Source organism: Nyctereutes procyonoides, unplaced genomic scaffold (assembly GCF_905146905.1).
Source record: "Nyctereutes procyonoides isolate TBG_1078 unplaced genomic scaffold, NYPRO_anot_genome, whole genome shotgun sequence".
NCBI lineage: Eukaryota > Metazoa > Chordata > Mammalia > Carnivora > Canidae > Nyctereutes > Nyctereutes procyonoides.
The window spans coordinates 4009283-4028584 of record NW_026575026.1 but is presented as its reverse complement, the minus strand read 5'-3'; the positions used below and the strand labels follow the sequence as shown (position 1 = coordinate 4028584).

The 19302-nt window shown below is 36.3% G+C and overlaps 1 protein-coding gene across 2 annotated transcripts in view; it reads right to left on the bottom strand.

The window, feature by feature from the left end:
• The window catches only part of FER (FER tyrosine kinase), a 437163-nt gene that overhangs the window by 97596 nt on the left and 320265 nt on the right, over positions 1-19302 (bottom strand). For both annotated transcript variants that reach the window (XM_055315286.1, XM_055315287.1), the window contains exon 17: positions 13230-13353. In XM_055315286.1, the coding sequence (XP_055171261.1) occupies positions 13230-13353 (124 nt within the window). The remainder of the gene's footprint in view (positions 1-13229; positions 13354-19302) is intronic.

The window sequence follows — 19302 nt, the reverse complement described above, 5'->3', positions numbered from 1 at the left end:
TTAAGGATGAAGGGGAAAATACTACTAACTGAGAATTAAAGTTACTTGTTGCATACTCTTGATATTAAATGGTAAGGAACTAAGTACTTTGGCAGTGCTCTAGCTATAACATTCACATTCTCACATTATTTACATAATGAATGGACAGAGGGCAGGGAAGGGAGAAAGAGGCTAAATGAAATATGTGCCTACTGAGCAGTCTAATACATAATAACACATCTGTTGTTTACTGACAATTATTTCCAAGTATATGTTAAAAATTAATACTTTCTGGCATGTCATAAACTACTGCTTGCTTAAGCCATGGTTATTGTCTGATTTAGGACAGGGTCAATATAATAAATAACTACTGTTAGATGAAAACCGAATTGAACCAGGATAGTATTCTCCCTCTGTGACTCTTGGGAGGATGACACTATTCTGACAAGAGCAGTGATACTGTTTCACTAAAACTCTGAAATAATCACATTCAAATAATTCAAAAAATGCCTTTAGTATCCTAAAATTTTCATACTAATGCACAGCAGGCAAAGAATTTTGGTCTGTTGGTACAATACACAGAGGTTTGTGTAAGATATAATTTTTTCTTTCTTTACACATTACAAAGAAATGAATCAGAGAAAAATAAAAATGTAAAATGAACACGTAAGGGTGAAACAACATATGATTATTATTCTAGAAAGTCCCTAGTCATGTATTGGCATTCAATCAGCACTTTGGACAGCAGATAAAAGACCTATTTCATTTTTTCATTAATTTATCCATTTATTCATTCGCATGTCAGATGTTTATCAAACTCCCACTGCATGAAAAGTACCCAATAAAAAAAGGTTCACAGAAAATCTGCAGTATTTCTCTCCCCTCAAGCAAATCAGACTGTGCAATGAAAAAAAGTTCAGCCTTAAAAGGTCGATCTAAGAATACAAAATAGCCAACTATTTCTTTTCCATAACAAAAATATCTATCCAGAAGAAATATAAATAAGTGTACTAGACCACAAACTCTTAACTATTCTCTCCAAGCCATTTTATATTTAATAATTAATATAATAGAGGTCATTTTATTCTATAATACATAACCTCCATTAGAAGGAAATGACCTTTTGAATACTAAACAACATAGCAACTGAACAACATCTTCGCTTTCATGCCACTTTGGTTCCACAGATGACATTATTTCTCCAAGAATCAGGTACAATCCACTAGCATTATTAACTAGCAACACTAGTTGCAACATCAGGTTATTCAGTCCAGTAGAAAATAATTATTTTCATTGGCAAGTCAAAAGCCCAGAGACCTCTGGGGGAAAACATGACCCACTATAAATTATGATAAATTATGCATAGATTTAATTTTACTTATCTCTTTAAATCAGTGGGTCGGCATACTAGGATACTATTTGCAAGGTACAGGCCTTAAAGATCTATAACTTCTTTAGAAAACATATGTTCAATTTAAATGCAAAAAAAAACCCCCAAAAACCTGCAGATGATATTTTAGGTGCCATTCATTTCAAGGTCATTTTTATTCCATTACAAGAATGAGAACACAAGAGGGACACCTGGGTGGCTCAGCAGTTGAGCGTCTGGCATGATCCCAGAGTTCCAGGATCGAGTCCAACATCGGGCTGCCTATGAGGAGCCTGCTTTTCCCTCTGCCTGTGTCTCTGACTCTCTCTCTCTCTGTGTCTCTCATGAATACATAAATAAAATCTTAAAAAAAAAAGAATTAGAACACAAGAGTGTGGTACAATGAAAATGCCAGAAGTGGTGGTAGTCTGCCCAACCTCGGCTGTATCACTAAGCCCTTGCACAGTTCTCCGCATACAGCAGGCTCCCAGTAAAATGAAAGTTATACAGCCTGCTTTTATTTGGCTCATAATAGTTTGAAGCAGTAATGTTAGAATTATTAGGATTACAGAAAGTAAAACATTGGAGAGTGCCTTAGAGTCACCCGAATTTATGAGGAAAATACAGAAAGACCATTTTTTGAAGTTTGTGTGAGAATAGAAAGTCATCTTTTACTCTCTCTTTCTCTGTAAGAGACTATATCTAATATATCAGCAAACCCTAATGGCTTTACCTTCAACATACACCCAGAATCTGGCCACTTCTCAAGATCTCCACCACTGCCATCCTGGTCCAACTCCCATTTGTTTCCCATTTAGATTATTTCAATAGCTCTCTAACTGGTCTTGCTTCTCCACTTGCCCTCTTACAGTCTATTTAAAAAAAAAAAAAAAGGAATTCCAACTGATCTTTCAAAAACCTGGAATAGATCAAATCAGTTCTTAATAGCCTTCATGTCATGCAGCATAAAGGCAGAGCCCTTTCAATGACTTACAAGGTTTTCATGATCCGGCCACTCAATGAGTAACCTCATTTTCTATCTCCGTTGTTGGTCTTCTTTAGACACACCAACATGCTCCCATCTCAGGATCTTTTTGCCCTTGCTACACCCACGGATATTCACATGGTTCACTCCTTTCTCTCTTCTGGGTCTTCTCTATAAAATAGTGTCTGCCCCAGCCTCCCATTCTCTTTTATACTATTTTCTTACTCTGTATAATATTTATTACTACGTGGAATATTTTATATTTACTTATTACTTTTTAAGTGCATTGTCTTCTTCCCTTCATTTGTGTAAGCTCCAGAAGGATGGGGCTTTGTTTCGTGCACTGTGGAAGGGAGACAGAGATGGTCACCCCAAAATATGCTTTTTGGCATAAGGATTATTTTCAGCTGAGTATTTTTTCAGAAATAGCAGATACAGGGAAAGTTTTACAATGGAGTAGAAGTTACCCTTTTGTAAGAGATATTTACAAGGGAGCTCTCCATTTATAGGACTGTCTGACTCCCTGTACCAGGAAGAGAAAGTTGACTCTAAATCTCTAGAAAATCTTATCAACACAGAAGACACTAACTTGAATCTGTGTTACCAATCCTACCCTTGTTTACTGCTTTGCCTGATAACTTCCCACAACTGGCCTCCCTCCCACCATCTACACATCTTCTTTAGTCTTTAGCTGGAGCTCTGGAGTTGGTATTTAAGGTGGTGCCTTAGACAACCTGGGAAGTTACTCAGTTTTCCCAGGTCTCTTCCACGTTTACAGGAGGCATACATGTTAACTTCTGTTTTTCCCGTTAACCCTCTATTACACGGGTGTCTCGAACAAAAACCTAGAAGATTAGAGGGAAAATTAGTTTTTCCTCCTCTCTACCACTGTAGCCACAGTATCTAGACTAGGGCCTGGCCCAAACATACCCAGGATTGGGGACACGCAGACAAGAGGGTAATGGGAGTAAGGCGGCAAACTACAGAGCTATGGGCTGGAGATAGAGATCAGCTGCCAAGAGATACCTAGGCTTTAACTAGAGTGAGGATGTGGCCTTGCTGACACCAAGTTTGGTACAAGAAATGTTTAGCCCAATGCTTAAAACATTAAACAAAATCAGACAGATGTATAGATGCTCCCTGAGTGGTTTTATTTTGGTTCAGACTCTCATGTTAGCATGAAAATGAGCTTCTGAGATTCAACAAGGCCCAAATCTGCTCAGACACCGTTAGGAAGTCTGAGGACCATGGTAAAATGAAGAGATATCCTGCATTTGCTCTTTCTTTATAAGGCCATCTTTTTCTGAAAAGTTTCTGTATCCTTGGCTAACTAGACAACTGAATTTAATCTTACAATAGTGTGGACATGTGTGATCCCTTCTAGGTATGTTTTGGTCCCCTTGAAATGTTGTGGGGGATATTTCATAGTGGAGAACCTTGAAATACTTCTTTTCTACTCAAATAATAGAGTTGCCTTCTCTAATCCAAATCAGTGTGTCAGGGAAATTATTATTCTCTTCATTTTATATTAGAAGAAATAGAAACACAATAAGTAACTTTATTTATCCATGCAATGATTTTTTTTTAACTGATCACCAACTAGATGCTGGTAACTATTCTCTGTATTGAGGAATGAAAAAACAAAGTCAATATCCTCATGGATCTCACATTCTAGTGTCTATGTCTAGGACACAGACAAAAAAGCAAACTAGTATTTTATATATATATATATATATATATATATATATATATACACACACACACACACACACCACCACCACCACCACCACTCTTATACATATGTATATATTTATACATGCACATATATGCATATGTAGATATAAATAAATGTCAGGTCATGATAAGGACTGACGAAAAATAAAGCAGGGAAAGGTTATAGGAAATGCCATGATGCGGGTAGGGGAAGGTTCCAAAAGTCACACAACTAACATGGTAGAGAGACAGGATTCAAACACAGAGCCCTCCAGTGTCAAATCTGTTGTTTTAACTATGCTGAAGCTGCTAAGTGGCTCTGCAAATGCTAACCTTCCAGCCTATTAGAGTTGGCAATGCAGAGAGAGACAGTCTGATGGGGACAGAAACACTTTGACAGGGAAATCTGAGCATGAAAAGGGCTTCTAGTGTTGCTTGGTATCTAATACGGAATGGATAATATTTGAAAACAAAAATTAGGCAAGTCTCCTGCCCCTCCCCTAGTAATTCTCAAAATTAGTAAGGTCAGTCAGTGTCTGGTAAATGGCACAGGCTTGGGTTCTCTAGATCCATATGTTTGTTGACTGCTCTGATGGTCCCTTGAAGGCCAGAGAATAGGAAGCAATTTGCAAGTGAGAAGGTTAGGCTTGTTTTTCCGTCTTCCGTGTTCTAACAGATTTCTTAGAGGCCAGAATTTCCATTTCACCAAGACTAATTAGAAGAAGCTAGCTACTCTAACATGAATCATGTTTGACTTGAGAACTTGAATACAACCAGTGGTCACCCAAATCTCTGGGGTAATGTGTGGGATATGTTCTGAGTTCCATAGTTCTGAGTGTGATCTCCTGCCTGTTATTTAGACTCAGTATGAGTTAGGATTCAAGAAGACTGCAAGGACTGAGTACAGGAAAGAGTCAAGCTGGACAGCCCTAAACCATGGTACTGTGAAGGAATGAATCATCCTGGGAAAATATGGAGATAAGACCTAAAAGGATTCTCTTATCCCTACAATAAGCTTTCCTGTAAATCATTACTTAATGGTCTTAAGTTTTGCTTCATGAGAGAAATTTCCACATGGTTGATCATACTCTCAAACGGGAAGAAACTGGAAATATATTCAACACATAGTTTAAATGTTTTCCTTTGATTCCCAGGCTTGTCATTAACTCAATCTAGACGTGAATCTTCCCCTTACCACCTGGTATGACACTGGACAAGTTATGCATGTTTTTTTGTGGTTCAATCTCTTTTACTATAAAACGAAGATGAGTGGTACCATTTTCATTGAAACAGGAGGACTAAATAAAATAGTGAACGTATTTGCCAAATAGTAAACACCTGATGAATACATGATAACCTTTTGGGGAGCCTGCTTCATAAATGCCCCAACCTCTGAGAATCATCCTCTCACACATTGAGATTGGCTCCTGTGAATCTGTGTAATGATGACTCTGCACACTCTCCCCTGTCTAGCCATCTTATTGATTAAAACAGGGGTAGACACCTTATATAAGCTGGGCCAATCAATTCTTTCTGCCAAGAATTTGAAGTTGGACCTCAAAGACTCATTAGTTATCTGCAGATGCCAGGCCTGGAAAGTTATATTGATTCAAATGTCACTTGAGAGCCCTTTACAAATGGAGCAGAGGAATGCCGTCTTCATAGCAAGAGGGAAATGAAGCGGTGAAACAGAAACACAGAGGAAAAGACAGAAAGAGATGCTGTCTTCGTCCCTGAACACTTCCCAGTTCCTAATTCCAATGGCTTCCAAGGATGGCTGAACTTCCTGTGTCCTGAGTTCTGTGAGAAAAGTCTATTTTTCTTATAATAAATGTCCTACTGCTTAAGTTAGCTTAAGCGGTTTCTGTTCTTTGTGATCAAAGAGGTCCTTAGAAAAAGTGGTAACTTGAACATTTATAGGAGTTTAATGGGAAAGCTCACTTTTGACATTCTAAACCAGGAATGTATTTACGGTAATTAACTGAATAAAAGTGAGAAATAACAGAGAAGAGATATAAACCAACTCCCCTATGATCATTTCAATGTAACATAGGACAAAGCTAGCCCCAACCAAACTATGAGATAGCTTCAATATGCTATTCCCTTTTTCCCCCTCCCTTTTCATTTTCAAGGACTGTTTACTAGATAGCCCTGAATTCTCGAACAGTGTCTTATATATGCTATGTCTTTCCTACCAGTGACCATAAATCAAAACTTATCTTCCTTTGATCCTTTCGCCCAAATCCTTCATTTTTGTTTTCTAAGAAGGCAGTTAGATCCTCTGCTACGTTAACTTAAGCCAACACATTAATTGATTCTAATGTAAGAGAAGATCTCCTTTTTCATTCCTGGAAATATATATGTGACTTTAGGGGAAAATCCCTTAATTAAAATGAATGAAACTAGTGATGGGAAACTCTGACACTGAATAAAGTAGCAGGATAATTTTTAGAAAGGTGCTTTTGTGATATCTTTTGTATGATAATCACATTGCATATGCAAATATCAACCTATAGTAGAAAAAAATGTTAGGGAATGATTGCATTTTTTTACATATTTGAAATTATTGAACACTCCTTTCTGAACTGTAGCAAAATTGGTTTAGAAGTTAAAAATGAAAGTACAGCTTAATATATTCAAAATCGTAATCAAATGTTGGAACAAGAAAATCAGTCATAAATGCTTAGTCAACTAACCGAGATTATCACATTTCTATGCTAATCCTGTGTTTTTAATTAACGGATAGAGCAGAAGGGAGTATCTACACAATAGTGTGTAAAAAAATGCAAAAATAAATTTTCAACTTCTAATTGAATAGAGAGGCAATAACAAAATACTGCTTCATTCCAGCAACTCTTCATCAAAAACAACAAAAAACACCTTGGTATATCTTTCTAAAATTACATTTCACAGGCTTCAGCATCCTCTTCTGTTTTTAATCACGAACATAAAGAGTCCAGATGTTAAATATAAGCTGAGCCATCACACCAAGTACCATCTGGCCTTCGTCTCTGAATCTCCTAATTGGTCAGAATATGAATTTCTTCCGGAAAGCAGCTGAGTCCACGGCAGTGATTCAGAGTATGAGCTCTAGAACTAGAGTGCTGGGATCCATATCTTGGAGCTGCCACTTTCTTTTCATATGATCTTGGGAAAGATAATCAACCTCTCTAACCATAAGTTTCCTCATGTAAAAAATGGGCCTAACAATAATAGCTACCATTGTTTTGAGGATTTATTCATTCACCAGTATGTGCCTGGCACCATTCCAGGCTTTTGGAATCCAACAGTGAACACTACAAGTTAAACATCATTGCCCTCATGAAGCTTACATTCTCAGATATTCCATGTAAAGCATCTAATTAGCACAGTTGCCTAGTACTCTAAGTTCTAAAAGTCAACTGTTGGGATTACGAACGCTGGAATGGAGACAGAGAAACACCTGCCTTCAAATGACTGGGAATGTGTTGGAACGAAGTCAGCACATTTAAGATCTAGTTAGCCGTGGCTCTGCCACTAACTGTTTAGATAGCTTTCATTTAATCTCTGGGCCTCAATTATTTAATCGGTAAATTGACCGATTAAATCGGTAAGTTGAATACATGGCAATTCATGAGAGATGTAACAGGTGAAGTTTTAAAAACATTAAAGGAACTATTTCCCTTTGCCTATTTTAGCTTTATCTTACTATTTAAATGATATTAAGATACATTAAGCACAAGAATATATTTTTAGGACACTGAAAGCAGAGCTTTCAAAGAGAGAGCTCAAATGCTAGGTTCTCAGTTGCAGTTTTAAAAAAATAGAGAAATCTTCAAGAATCACTGGAAAAATACAGATAATCAGTCTCATACCCAAATCTTTGGCTTCACAAAGCATGAAATCACAAAAAAACAAAACCAAACAAACAAAAAAATCCCAAAATGAGACAGAAGTAGCCCCTTACATTTTTCTTAAAAAGTAACACATTCCTTAAGCCTAATCAGAAACCACTGGATCAAACAATCTCTTTCTAGAACATATTTAGGTGAAATGTGATATTGTTCCTTTTTGGACAATCTTAGCTTTCCTTAATTAGTTTTTCTAATGAAATTTAAAAATAAAATCGATCCATATCTACTTCTTTTCATAAATTATTCATTTTTCAAGTTTTGTAAGTTTTACTCAAATTACTTTTCTTTTCCAGTTAAAAATCCTAGCATTTTAACTTTCTTAAAATCATCCTAGGGCAGCCTGGGTGGCTCAATGGTTTAGCGTCACCTTCAGCCCGGGGCGTGATCCTGGAGACCCGGGATCGAGTCCCACATCGGACTCCTTGCAGGGAGCCTGCTTCTCCCTCTACCTGTGTTCTCTGCCTCTCTCTTTCTCTCTCATGAATAAATAAAATCTTTAAAAAAATAAATAAAATCATCCCAGTATGTGGCTTGATACTCCTGCAGCTTAGCCGAATTAAATGGTATACATGGCCCTTGGTGAGAATGACCCTGTTTACCTGGCTCCATCCTTCAGACTTCCCATTCTGATAATATTGAACTCTTTAGTCTCATGATTAAGTCCTGCTTTTTCATGAAAAATATTGTTAACTTTTCCTTAGCTGGAATATTCCTTCCTTTTCCATTCAGCAACACCAAGTCTCACTCAAACAGTGTCTTCTACAATTACTGACTGCTCTCGACATAGTCCCGATTACTCCCATGATACCCCACCCCATGCTGAAAGGTTATATTGGACCCTCTTAATAGTACTCTGATGGCATTTTGCACCTATTTCCACTAAATTAATTATCTCTTTGCATAATAATTTTTTATTACATATACCCGAAGGCAGGGACAATGATAATCTTATTGACATTGGAGTAGGCACAGAGTAGGCAAATGTTCACATTTGCAAAGTACTGGAAATAGCTTCATTCTCAATGGATAAGCAAAACCCTTATTAAACAATAAATCTATCTGATCTTACGTACTTTAATTTGTGGAGTTAATAGCCTTACTCCATAATGACAGAACATCATTGTGATAAAGTGGCCAAAAACAAAGAGAAATCGGTCCAAGTTTTAAAATTAGAAAATAAAATCATTTTCTACAAGCATCTCTCCAAAAACAACTTTTCTGGTATTAACGTACAATATCATGAAATTAAGAAATGCTCCCCAAATCCCACAGATTGATCTTTAACGCAAACACATGCAATCAAAAGCTTATCCTCTCTTTACTTTCCTCAGACAACAAAGAACATGGCAGAGAGACAACTTTTAGAAATAAACCAAAATAAAAATAAATCGTGTAGAGTAAGATTCATCAGCAATAAAACCATAAATGCCACTCCCTTTATATCTAGTATAATGCCAAGCTTCGATCCACTGAACATCAAAATTAATCAGGTTTAATGCTTTTCTTAGAGTGGCATCTAACAATCTAGTAACATACCATACACACACAGCCCAAAGTTTATCAACATACTTCAAATCTTCATATAAAGTTCAAGTAGGAAAGAAGACTTCACATTGGCCTATAGTATAAAGAAAATGCAGATGATTATCACTACACTGAAACACAAAATATCCAGCAATTCACTAGCTATAAACAGAAATAGTTTCAATTAGAAATTAGGGTATCAAGAGAACCCTTCTGGAAGTTAAATGGAAATTACAACAAGGACATTTCCAAAAGCAGGCTATTTGTTTATGCAATTACTTCCTTTCCATTTTACAGCTGTCATACTTACTTATCTATAATGAAACATTGCTCTTTTCATAGTAATCAAAACAATAAAACAAAGCTAAAGAAAGAAAATGTGTGCCCCCCCAATTTAAGATATTATTTTGAGGAGAGACAATTAAAAATATTTTTAAGAAATAAAAATATTTCTTTGAATCATTGAACAGGGTGTACAGTATATAAGTTCATATTAAATTTAAAGCACATTAAAAATGTTTGCTTTGATCTGTGGGACAAAGACTTCACAATTTATATATATTTTATAATATTTTAGTAATATATTTTAGTAATATTTGGGGATGCTAAGAATATGGCTTGGTGCGCCTTTCTTCACTACTTGGAAACCAAAACTTTCGATCATGTTTAATCAATTTTTAACATACCTCATTAGAAAGTTTTCCAATGAGGAAAAAATACTTTTCGCTGTAGTGAATACTATATATTTATATTTTTGTATTTGGTATTTCTTAGGAGAAAAAAAACACAACGTATCTTGAGTGCATCTTTTAACTATAAATCAATTGACATCCATTGCAATTACTGTTGCTACCACAGAAACAGTTTCATAGGATGACACATAGGAATAGGGTTCTATGGCACAATTCACTTCTATAAAAAATTCAACACAAAGAATATTTTATTTACTCAACATAGTGTCACGTGTTGGTGAGGTATTGAAATGAAAAGAAAAAGAAAATGAATTCATCCAAAAGAGCATTTACATAAATTTCAAGAGTAACAAAAGACCACTGGCTAGAGGGATCATAAAATTCAACCACTAATCAAGATTAAGAAGGAAAAATAGAAAAGCAGGTGGTTTAGAAGGAATCAATGGAAGTGAGGGGAGAAAAAACATTACATCATTGCTATAATGTAGCTAATAAGGAAAACCATTAAAAAAAAAAAAAGAAAAGCATTGATTAAAGACAAAAAGAAAATAGTCATGCCACAGACGACAAATATGGGGCATGGTGTTAATGCTTATCAGTGCCCTAACAGATGTGACTGATCAATCACTGGATTCTTTGCTGCTGATTCCAGAATCCTTCTCAATACACAACACAGAGAGCCACTGGAAACTGAAATCTATTTGTCAAACCTGCTTTCAGTGGTATTGTTTAAGATAGTCAATCAAAAACCTTCCCCACAGGCAAATCCTAAAGGTATAGGTACAACCTTCTGGGATACATGCTCAAGCATGGGTTGACAGTTAAAATTTTTGAATGCATGAAAATTCTATACAAGGAAAATGGAAAAATAACATGACAGCAGACAATGTTATGATTCGGTGAGTAAGATCAATTTTTAAAAGCTAACTGTCATCTACAACAGAATAGTTTCAATTCTGATGATACAGGCACTTAAAAAAATATAGTCAACCAGTAGCAAGAAAAGCAATCACCACAAAAGTAGCAAGAAATTGAAACAATTCCCTCAATCACAATGCAACAGAAATTAAAGACTGCTACTGGTAACTGACAATTAATTAAGTAGTTTCAGTACTGTTTATTCACTGACTCTAAGGCTCTAGATAGTCTAATGGTTTGGGAAAACAAACCTGAGACAAAATGAGTAACTATGGATAGAGAATTTGATGCCTGAAGTAGATTTAACATATGAGCAGCCAACATTAGAGATTTTCTCTAAATGAAGAGCAAAACCCTGCATTGTCCCTTTTAACAAAAAATGTTTTGTTTTCCTAATGAAATGAATGATAATGCAATTTTTGTGCAAAATCAAATATTTTTTAAAGTATTTAAAATTATCTATTATAATGTGATTTGATCTCTCATCATAGGAAGTAAAAGAAAAATACAAGGACAGTGGTTAAGTTTAGTTGTCTTAATTTCCAGAAATACAGTATATTGAAATGTATTTTAAAATATATGTGACTGCTGAGCCATATTGGAAACACAGGATATAATTTTAATTTTAGAATAAAATTGAGTAGGTGGCAAAATTTTTTGGAAAAATCAATTTGATAGAGTAGGCAGTTAGCCAGACATAAGCAGGGAACAGGTATTTTCTGACCATTAAGAAGGGCAGAAAGCAAGTTTCAACCAGCCAGGAGAAACACTGGGGGCACATGCAAACTCTTCCCTGTAACTGCTGCCCTACAATAAGTTATAGTTTCACGATAACACATTTGCATAGTGGTTTTGACCTCACCCTCCTCTTGCAGGGGGATGGCTCCATGACAGCTCAGAGGAGGACCATGTAGGGCCAAAAACTCCCCGTCCCTATTGCAGGAGGAGACCTTGGATGATTGGTGGCAACTCTAGTCAGAGACCACCTAGCTATGATCCATACCCTTGCAGGCATAAAAAAAAAAGAAAGACCACTCCAGCCCCTGGTGCAGTTGCTGTCTCTGGGCCTGCCTGCTTGTCCACCTCGAGAGTGGGCTTTTGCTGTCATTGCTATTAAACTCTTGTTTATTTGAGAGTTTGGATCTAGATTCTTTCTTGGCCAAACTCAGGAACTGAGGCAGGGGCCAGGGGCCAGAGATGGGATAGATGGGACGCGCCGCTCACACACTGAGAGCACACAGACATACATCTCAGGTGAAGATACCTTTGTTCTGCTATAATGTGATTTGATCTGTCATCATAAGAAGTAAAATACATCAGTCATACGATTTTACCAGAACGTGAGGTCAAAGCCTACGTAATGAAACACATCAGAAAAAAATGGACTTCAACAATGGAACCAATTTAGATAAAGTCCAAAACAGTTCAATCTGACAATGAACTCTGTTCCAAGTCAAATAGTATCATGTGCTGTTTCCAGTGAATGAGAACTGACTGCATCAATGCCCCATTTCATCTTGCTTGTATACACGTAGCCATACTTGGGATCTCACATGAATTCTGCAAGACATCTTAAGTTGTGTTGACATTCAGCAGTGAAGAACATTTTCAGCTATTAAGCAACTAAAACCACAATCTATAAAAGCATTACAACCAAGTCACTGCTCTTAATGTGATTAGATAACCTTTTCTAAAATCTCCATTGAAGTGACCATTATGTTAATATTTTCTACCCTTGGCCGATTCACTATCATCAACTGTTGTTTTACTATTATGCTCTTCCATAACTTTATAAGTAATTTCTTACAAAATGAGAATAAGGGAGCACAGGAAGCAATCTTATTTAGCTGTAAGACTACAGCTGATTACGTGACTAACTTGTGTACATCTTATCGGTATGTCATTCATGATTATAATACAATAGACTTTAATCAGGAAGCTCATTGTCTAGTTGGGTGGACTCACTTCAGGTAAGAAAAAAACAAGTGTTTCGGTGAACTATATGAAACAACTATCAGAGAAGGCTTTCCCACAGAATATGAAAAACAAGAAAATAATTTTGCGAAAGAATTTCATTGCTGTATTGCAGCAAATATGTCACTTTCCTAACATTCTAATGGCAAAACCAGAAAATGTTCAAAAAATGTTCTCCTTACCTGTGTATACAGTTTTTACTCTCGAGATAGGACATACCAGAAGCAGCATCTAATGAAAACTTCACTAATTGTTTGAGTTTTATTTCATCCTTCTTCTTTCTCAGAAAGGACAGGAAATCACCTCCTAGAAGAATTGACAGACGAGCAATGAGATATAATCATGACGTATGGCTTACTAGAGATACAGAACAGGACAGGAAAAATTACATGTTTGGCCACACTTTCTGCCCATTTTGTTTGACGTGAGGATAAAACAAAATATGAAAAGAACACATCTATTAGAAAACAGCATAAACTTAACCTAAGATATAGCGTAAGTACTTTAAGTGCTTCACACTGTGTCTTACCCAACACACAACATTCAATCAAACTCACACAATTCTTCTATTTGTAATTTCTCACCAATTTGCCTGGCTAAAATTTTCTGTGAAATTTTATTTTCTCTAATACCAAATAAAAGATTATAACTATTATGAGTTTAAAATGTAAATTATATCAAATTAGTTACCAGATTCAGTGACTGCTTATGATAATTATGTCACTGGTGGTAGAGCTGGGGGTGGGGTGAGGGAGCTATGGTTTTGATATGATTTAATCACTGAGCCAGACTGTATTTTTGTGCATCAAATTTCCCTTAGTAGTGTTATGTCTTTTGAGCAATTCATAATAAAAGTAAAGAACTTAGATCTCAAAGGAAATTGAACTAGAAGAAGTCTAAGTCTTTCTATCTTAGGGAAAATGAAACTGAGCAGAGTGATATCTTAGAGCAACTCCTTAAACCAGCACAGTCCAGGAGAAATACAACACAGTAATTTTCAATTTTCTGGTAGCCACATTTGGAAATGTAACAACAAAAAAGAAGAAATTCATTTTAAGAATATATGTTTTCTTTAGCCCAATATATCCAAAATATATCAGTATGGATCATAAAAATTACAGTGGAAATATTTTACATTTTATCATCCTAAATCTTTAAAATATATGGTTTATTTTATACTTTGTGGGACATCTCAAATATTTGATCTGTATTTAGATTTCATAAAATTTATAGTTGAAAAAGAAGATTCACATGCCTAAGTTGTTTCAAACATGTTTAAAATTTTCTAATAACTGAATCATACCCATTTTCAATTGATTAAAATTAAATGAAATTCAAAATTCAGTTCTTAGAAGCACTAGCCACATTTCAGAAGCTGAGGAGCCACCTATCACTGGTGACAACCATATTAAAATAGTGTAGACCTTCAACTGTGCATTCATTCTTCACATAGCATTAAAGGCTAGGGGAAGGCTCGATTATCTTCCTTGTTAGTATAGAGTACATTGCATTTTTTTAAGTTAAATATATTAGAATGAATATTCTGTCAAAACAAATTATTCCCACTTTCTCTATTAGGCCCTCAGATTTTAAGCCAGAATTTTACAAGAGGGATTAGCATTTTAATAGCCATTTCCTAAATTTTGTAGTCCTTAAGGATCCAGGTTTCCTTAAATAGAGCAACTCTAAAGGTGGAGACTTAATGGCTTTTTCTTTAATGAGAGTACCTGGAAAATAAACAATTGCCCAACTCTACTTATAATGTTGTCTTTCTCTAACTTCTCTTATTTACAAATCAAGTGTTAGGCAATTTAGGTGGGCCATTTACAAAATCAATAGCTATATGCTTAAAAATAACCTTAACAGTGACAGATAATTTCTTTTTTCTGTTCTTTTAAAAAGAGTATTAAATGTATTCAATTACTAAGAAGATTATTGAAATAGTCTATTACACTTAATTTTCTGAACAAAATACACAAAAGCAACAGCAAGTATCAAAGTTAACCAATGATTTCTCTACTTTAATAGGTGTGTCAATTAAGTGGATTTGAAATCAATATTTAGTTCAAGTTATTCCTTGGGCCAATATTCACATGTATTTATTATTTTGTTAGATATGTAGTGGCTTATTTTAGAAAAAGTGCAGACTTCTGGTCTTGAAACTACATAGCATTTTGTTTAAGCTTTGGAATAGCTTACAAATGAAAAGAGCTTTTCTGGAATTTGGGCTAAAGCAGCCTATGACATAACCTCAGTGTTCTGTGAAATCATAATATTTCTTTCCAAAAGTTAGCTCAAATTGAAGCACTTTTCCATCTGCCTCCTGTTCCTTTTTAATTACTCCTTTGGGGATGCCTGGGTGGCTCAGTGGTCGAGTATCTGCCACCAGCTCAGGGCATGATCCTGGGGTCCCAGGAGTCTCAGGATCGAGTCCCCACATTGGGTTCCCCATAGGGAGCCTGCTTCTCCCTCTGCCTGTGTCTCTGCCTGTGTCTTTCATGATTAAATAAATAAAATCTTAAAAAAAAAAAAATTTAGTCCTTCAGTGAATCCTCCTTTACCCCCTAACTGCTGCCCCAAATGGTAAACCCTAGGAAGAGAATTGTGCCTCTGCTGCTTAGTATTATCATTTCAGAGCCTACCACACCATGTCTAGCATGTAATAATACCTCAATAAACATCTCTGGAATGAATGGGTAAACAATGTGTACATATCTCTTTTTGCAGCTTCTAAGCTCCCCATGAAGACAAGAATAATTTTTCATTCATTTTGACATTTCTTCCCTAGTCGCTCTCTAATGGTGAGACCTATGCTTTTTAAGTACTTGTTCAATGTTAAAATAGTGTTGAGAAAAGGATATTACATATCTTATCAATGGCACCGGATGGATGCCATAAAATTCTTTAAATTCCAACAATAAAACTTAGTGCATTTAAGACTGAGCTCATTTTGACAGATGCTTCTGTAACACTAATGCCTTAAAAACTGCATCACTTAAAAAAAAATTATCTACCAAGGACTGCTTCTTTGCAAATCAAACTAAAATAACAAATGCATAATATAATAAAGAAAAGACAACACTTAGCATTACAAATTGCCTAAACAATGGTGCCAAGTCAATAAAGGTAAAGTACTAGAAAGGAGAATGACATACAGCTCTTTCCAAATACTGAGACACAGCCAAAGATACAGACCAAGGATTGTCTGATTGCCTCTTAGCTAATCCAACAATATTTCTGCCTTAGAGAAATTCCTTGCTTAAAATCATTAAATTATCAGAGTAAATTGTAAACTGATTTCCAACTTCTAGTTATTCGAGACACAGAATGATCTGAAGTAAAGGAGGAAAGCTGCACCATGCCACAGCCCTAGTCAGTGTCTTACAGAGCACTGCAGAGAAGCAAAGCCTTCTATGAAAACGAAATAATTGTGATTCAGTCCTGAAAGCCTGAGCCTTGGGCAAATGTAAGCGTAAGAAGAAGTAAACTCCCCAGGAGACAGAGTTTGAGACTAAAGGAAAGTTACCCAGGAAATAGTTCAGACTGGGCCAGGATGTTCCCTGAGGCACAATACTTGATTATTACAATTAAGCAAAGAACACCTGGAGAGTGACATCAGATGATAGAGTTTTTAGTAAGCACTGTCACTTATTGTAGAGGATAGTATCTGTTCCTTTGAAATTCTCCTGTCATTTTCATCACATGCCCAGTTAAAGAGCCTCTCTTAGAATCTGTGATATACACAATAATTATATATACTCTCCCTATGTTTATGTGTTTGCATATATGTATGTGTATGCATATGCAGAGAGTATAGACTACCATTCCCACTATAGTAAGGATCTTGGTGTTCAAAGTGGGCAAAACAAGATATTAATTCCCTTTTGTAAATCTGTCTTAACAAGGATTGTCTCTATACAGATATACTATACATTTAAACCAAAACAAGATGGATTATTTTCAAGAATACTTCATCAGTGATAGGTTTCTAAGACAATATTTGTTTTTATAGGCCATTTTTGGTTTACCATGGAGATGGCATGACATGGTGAAAAGAGCGTGGATAGTGAAGTCAGAATGACCTAGGTCTGATTACCTATGTGGCCCTAGGTAAGTTGTTTAATCTTTGTTTTTGTTTTTTAAGATTTTATTTATATTTTTAAGAGAGAGAGAGAGAGCACAAATAGGGGGTGGCAGCAGAGTGAGAGGGAGAAGCAGACTCCCCACTGGGCAGGGAGCCCAATGGGGGGCTCAATCCCAGAATGCTGAGATCATGACTTGAGCTGAAAGCACTTAACCAATGAGTCACTCAGGTGCCCCTAATCTTTCTAAGCTTCTTTAAAACAAGGATAAAGTCCATTTATTTCTTAAGATGGTTTTGAAGACTAAAATGCATCTAAAACACTAAGCCTCTGCCTAGAGCATCACACACACAATACTACTACAACTTATTTTTGCTCAAGCTATTTGGCATCTAAAGAAAGAAAGAGTTATAGTATGGACTGGTTGGTTGTCACATACCTATTTTGCCTTTGTCACCTCAGTTTCCTGCCGTTCTATTTTTGTATTCACCTAACCCTCAACAATAAAGGTGGCCCTAGACTGGCTTCAACACAATGAATGAGGCCCATTCCACCCACCCCCCCAAGTGACTGGTTCAGGGAGAGGCACATTGGGCCCTGAGACACAAGGAGATGCTTAGGAGGAGAAAGAAACTTTCGTTTTTTAGAGAAGCACCAGGAAAGCAGCATTCTCTGCCCCTGGAAGTATATAAGATGGTTTGTAGCATCATGAGGACTGGCAGATGAGGGGTGAAGCAATCATCATGGAAAGCAGAAGAGAGTGAAGGAAAGAGAATGGTTTCCGGTGACATGCCTGACCCACTGGATCACAAACTGCCTCAATGGTGACTCCCTTCTAGACTTTTCAATTAAGTGAATAAAACCTCTAATTTTTTTTTAAAAAAGATTTATCTGAGAGAGAGAGTGTGTGCGCACAAACAAGTGACTGGGGGAGAGGCAAAGAGAGCCTCAAGCACAGGCCCTGCTGAGTGCGGAGCCCCACGTGGGGCTTGATCTCGCAACCTGGCAAGCATGACCTGAGCCAAAACCAAAAGTTGGTCGCTTAGCTGACTGAGCCACCTAGGGGTCCCAAATCTCTGTAATTTTTAATACATCTTCTGTGCTGGCAACTCAAAGATTCCTAATGGATAAAATAATATTTGTATCAGAATATTATTTGAGAATTTAAAAAGTTAATAGATACTAAATGTCTGGAACAAGTAGGAAGCAGTAAGTAGAAATGTTTATTATTACTTGAGGCCAATTTTTAGTAGGAGGAGAGAGGGCTGTTACTTTCAACAGCACTTTCTCAAAAGATTTCTTACTCTTGTAGAAATTTGATCCTACCTGTTCTTTCATTATTCTGGGACTCACAGAGAGATTATTATATAAACAAGAACACTAATTTATCATTTATCAAGGATCATCAGGGCTATACCACTAATGACTTCTTGTCATTGAGTCATGTAGAGATTTTAATTCATCTTCAAATAACTTCAAGGTTTATTAAATTAAGAGAAATCAGTCCCTAGTAATATATGAAATATATAATTCATTGCCCTTGTCTTTTAGGATATAAATTTATTCCTGTCAAGTTTAATTGTGTTCCCCAGGGAATTTAAATAGGATAATAAAGCAACTATTAAATTGTAGGAACCTATTTTGGAGGCCCCATTTATGTCATTGTTCAGAAGTTTTATTTTAAAAAAAATCAACTTGGGATGCCTGGGTGGCTCGTCTGACTTTGGCTCGGGGCATGATCCTCGAGTTCCGGGATCGAGTCTCACATTGGGCTCCTTGCATGGAGCCGCTTCTCCCTCTGCCTATGTCTCTGCCTCTCTCTCTCTCATGAATAAATAAAATCTTAAAAAAATAATAAAATTAAAAATTAGAAAATAAACTTTTTCTCTATAACCTGTAGTGAATTATGGCTGTTAGCTGGACCATTAAAAATAAAGAGGAAAAGGGATCCCTGGGTGGCACAGCGGTTTGGCGCCTGTCTTTGGCCCAGGGCGCCATCCTGGAGACCCGGGATCGAATCCCACATCTGGCTCCCGGTGCATGGAGCCTGCTTCTCCCTCTGCCTGTGTCTCTGCCTTTCTCTCTCTCTCTGTGTGACTATCACAAATAAATAAAAATTTAAAAAAAATTAAAAAAAATAAAGAGGAAAAATACATATGATGATCATAAACCA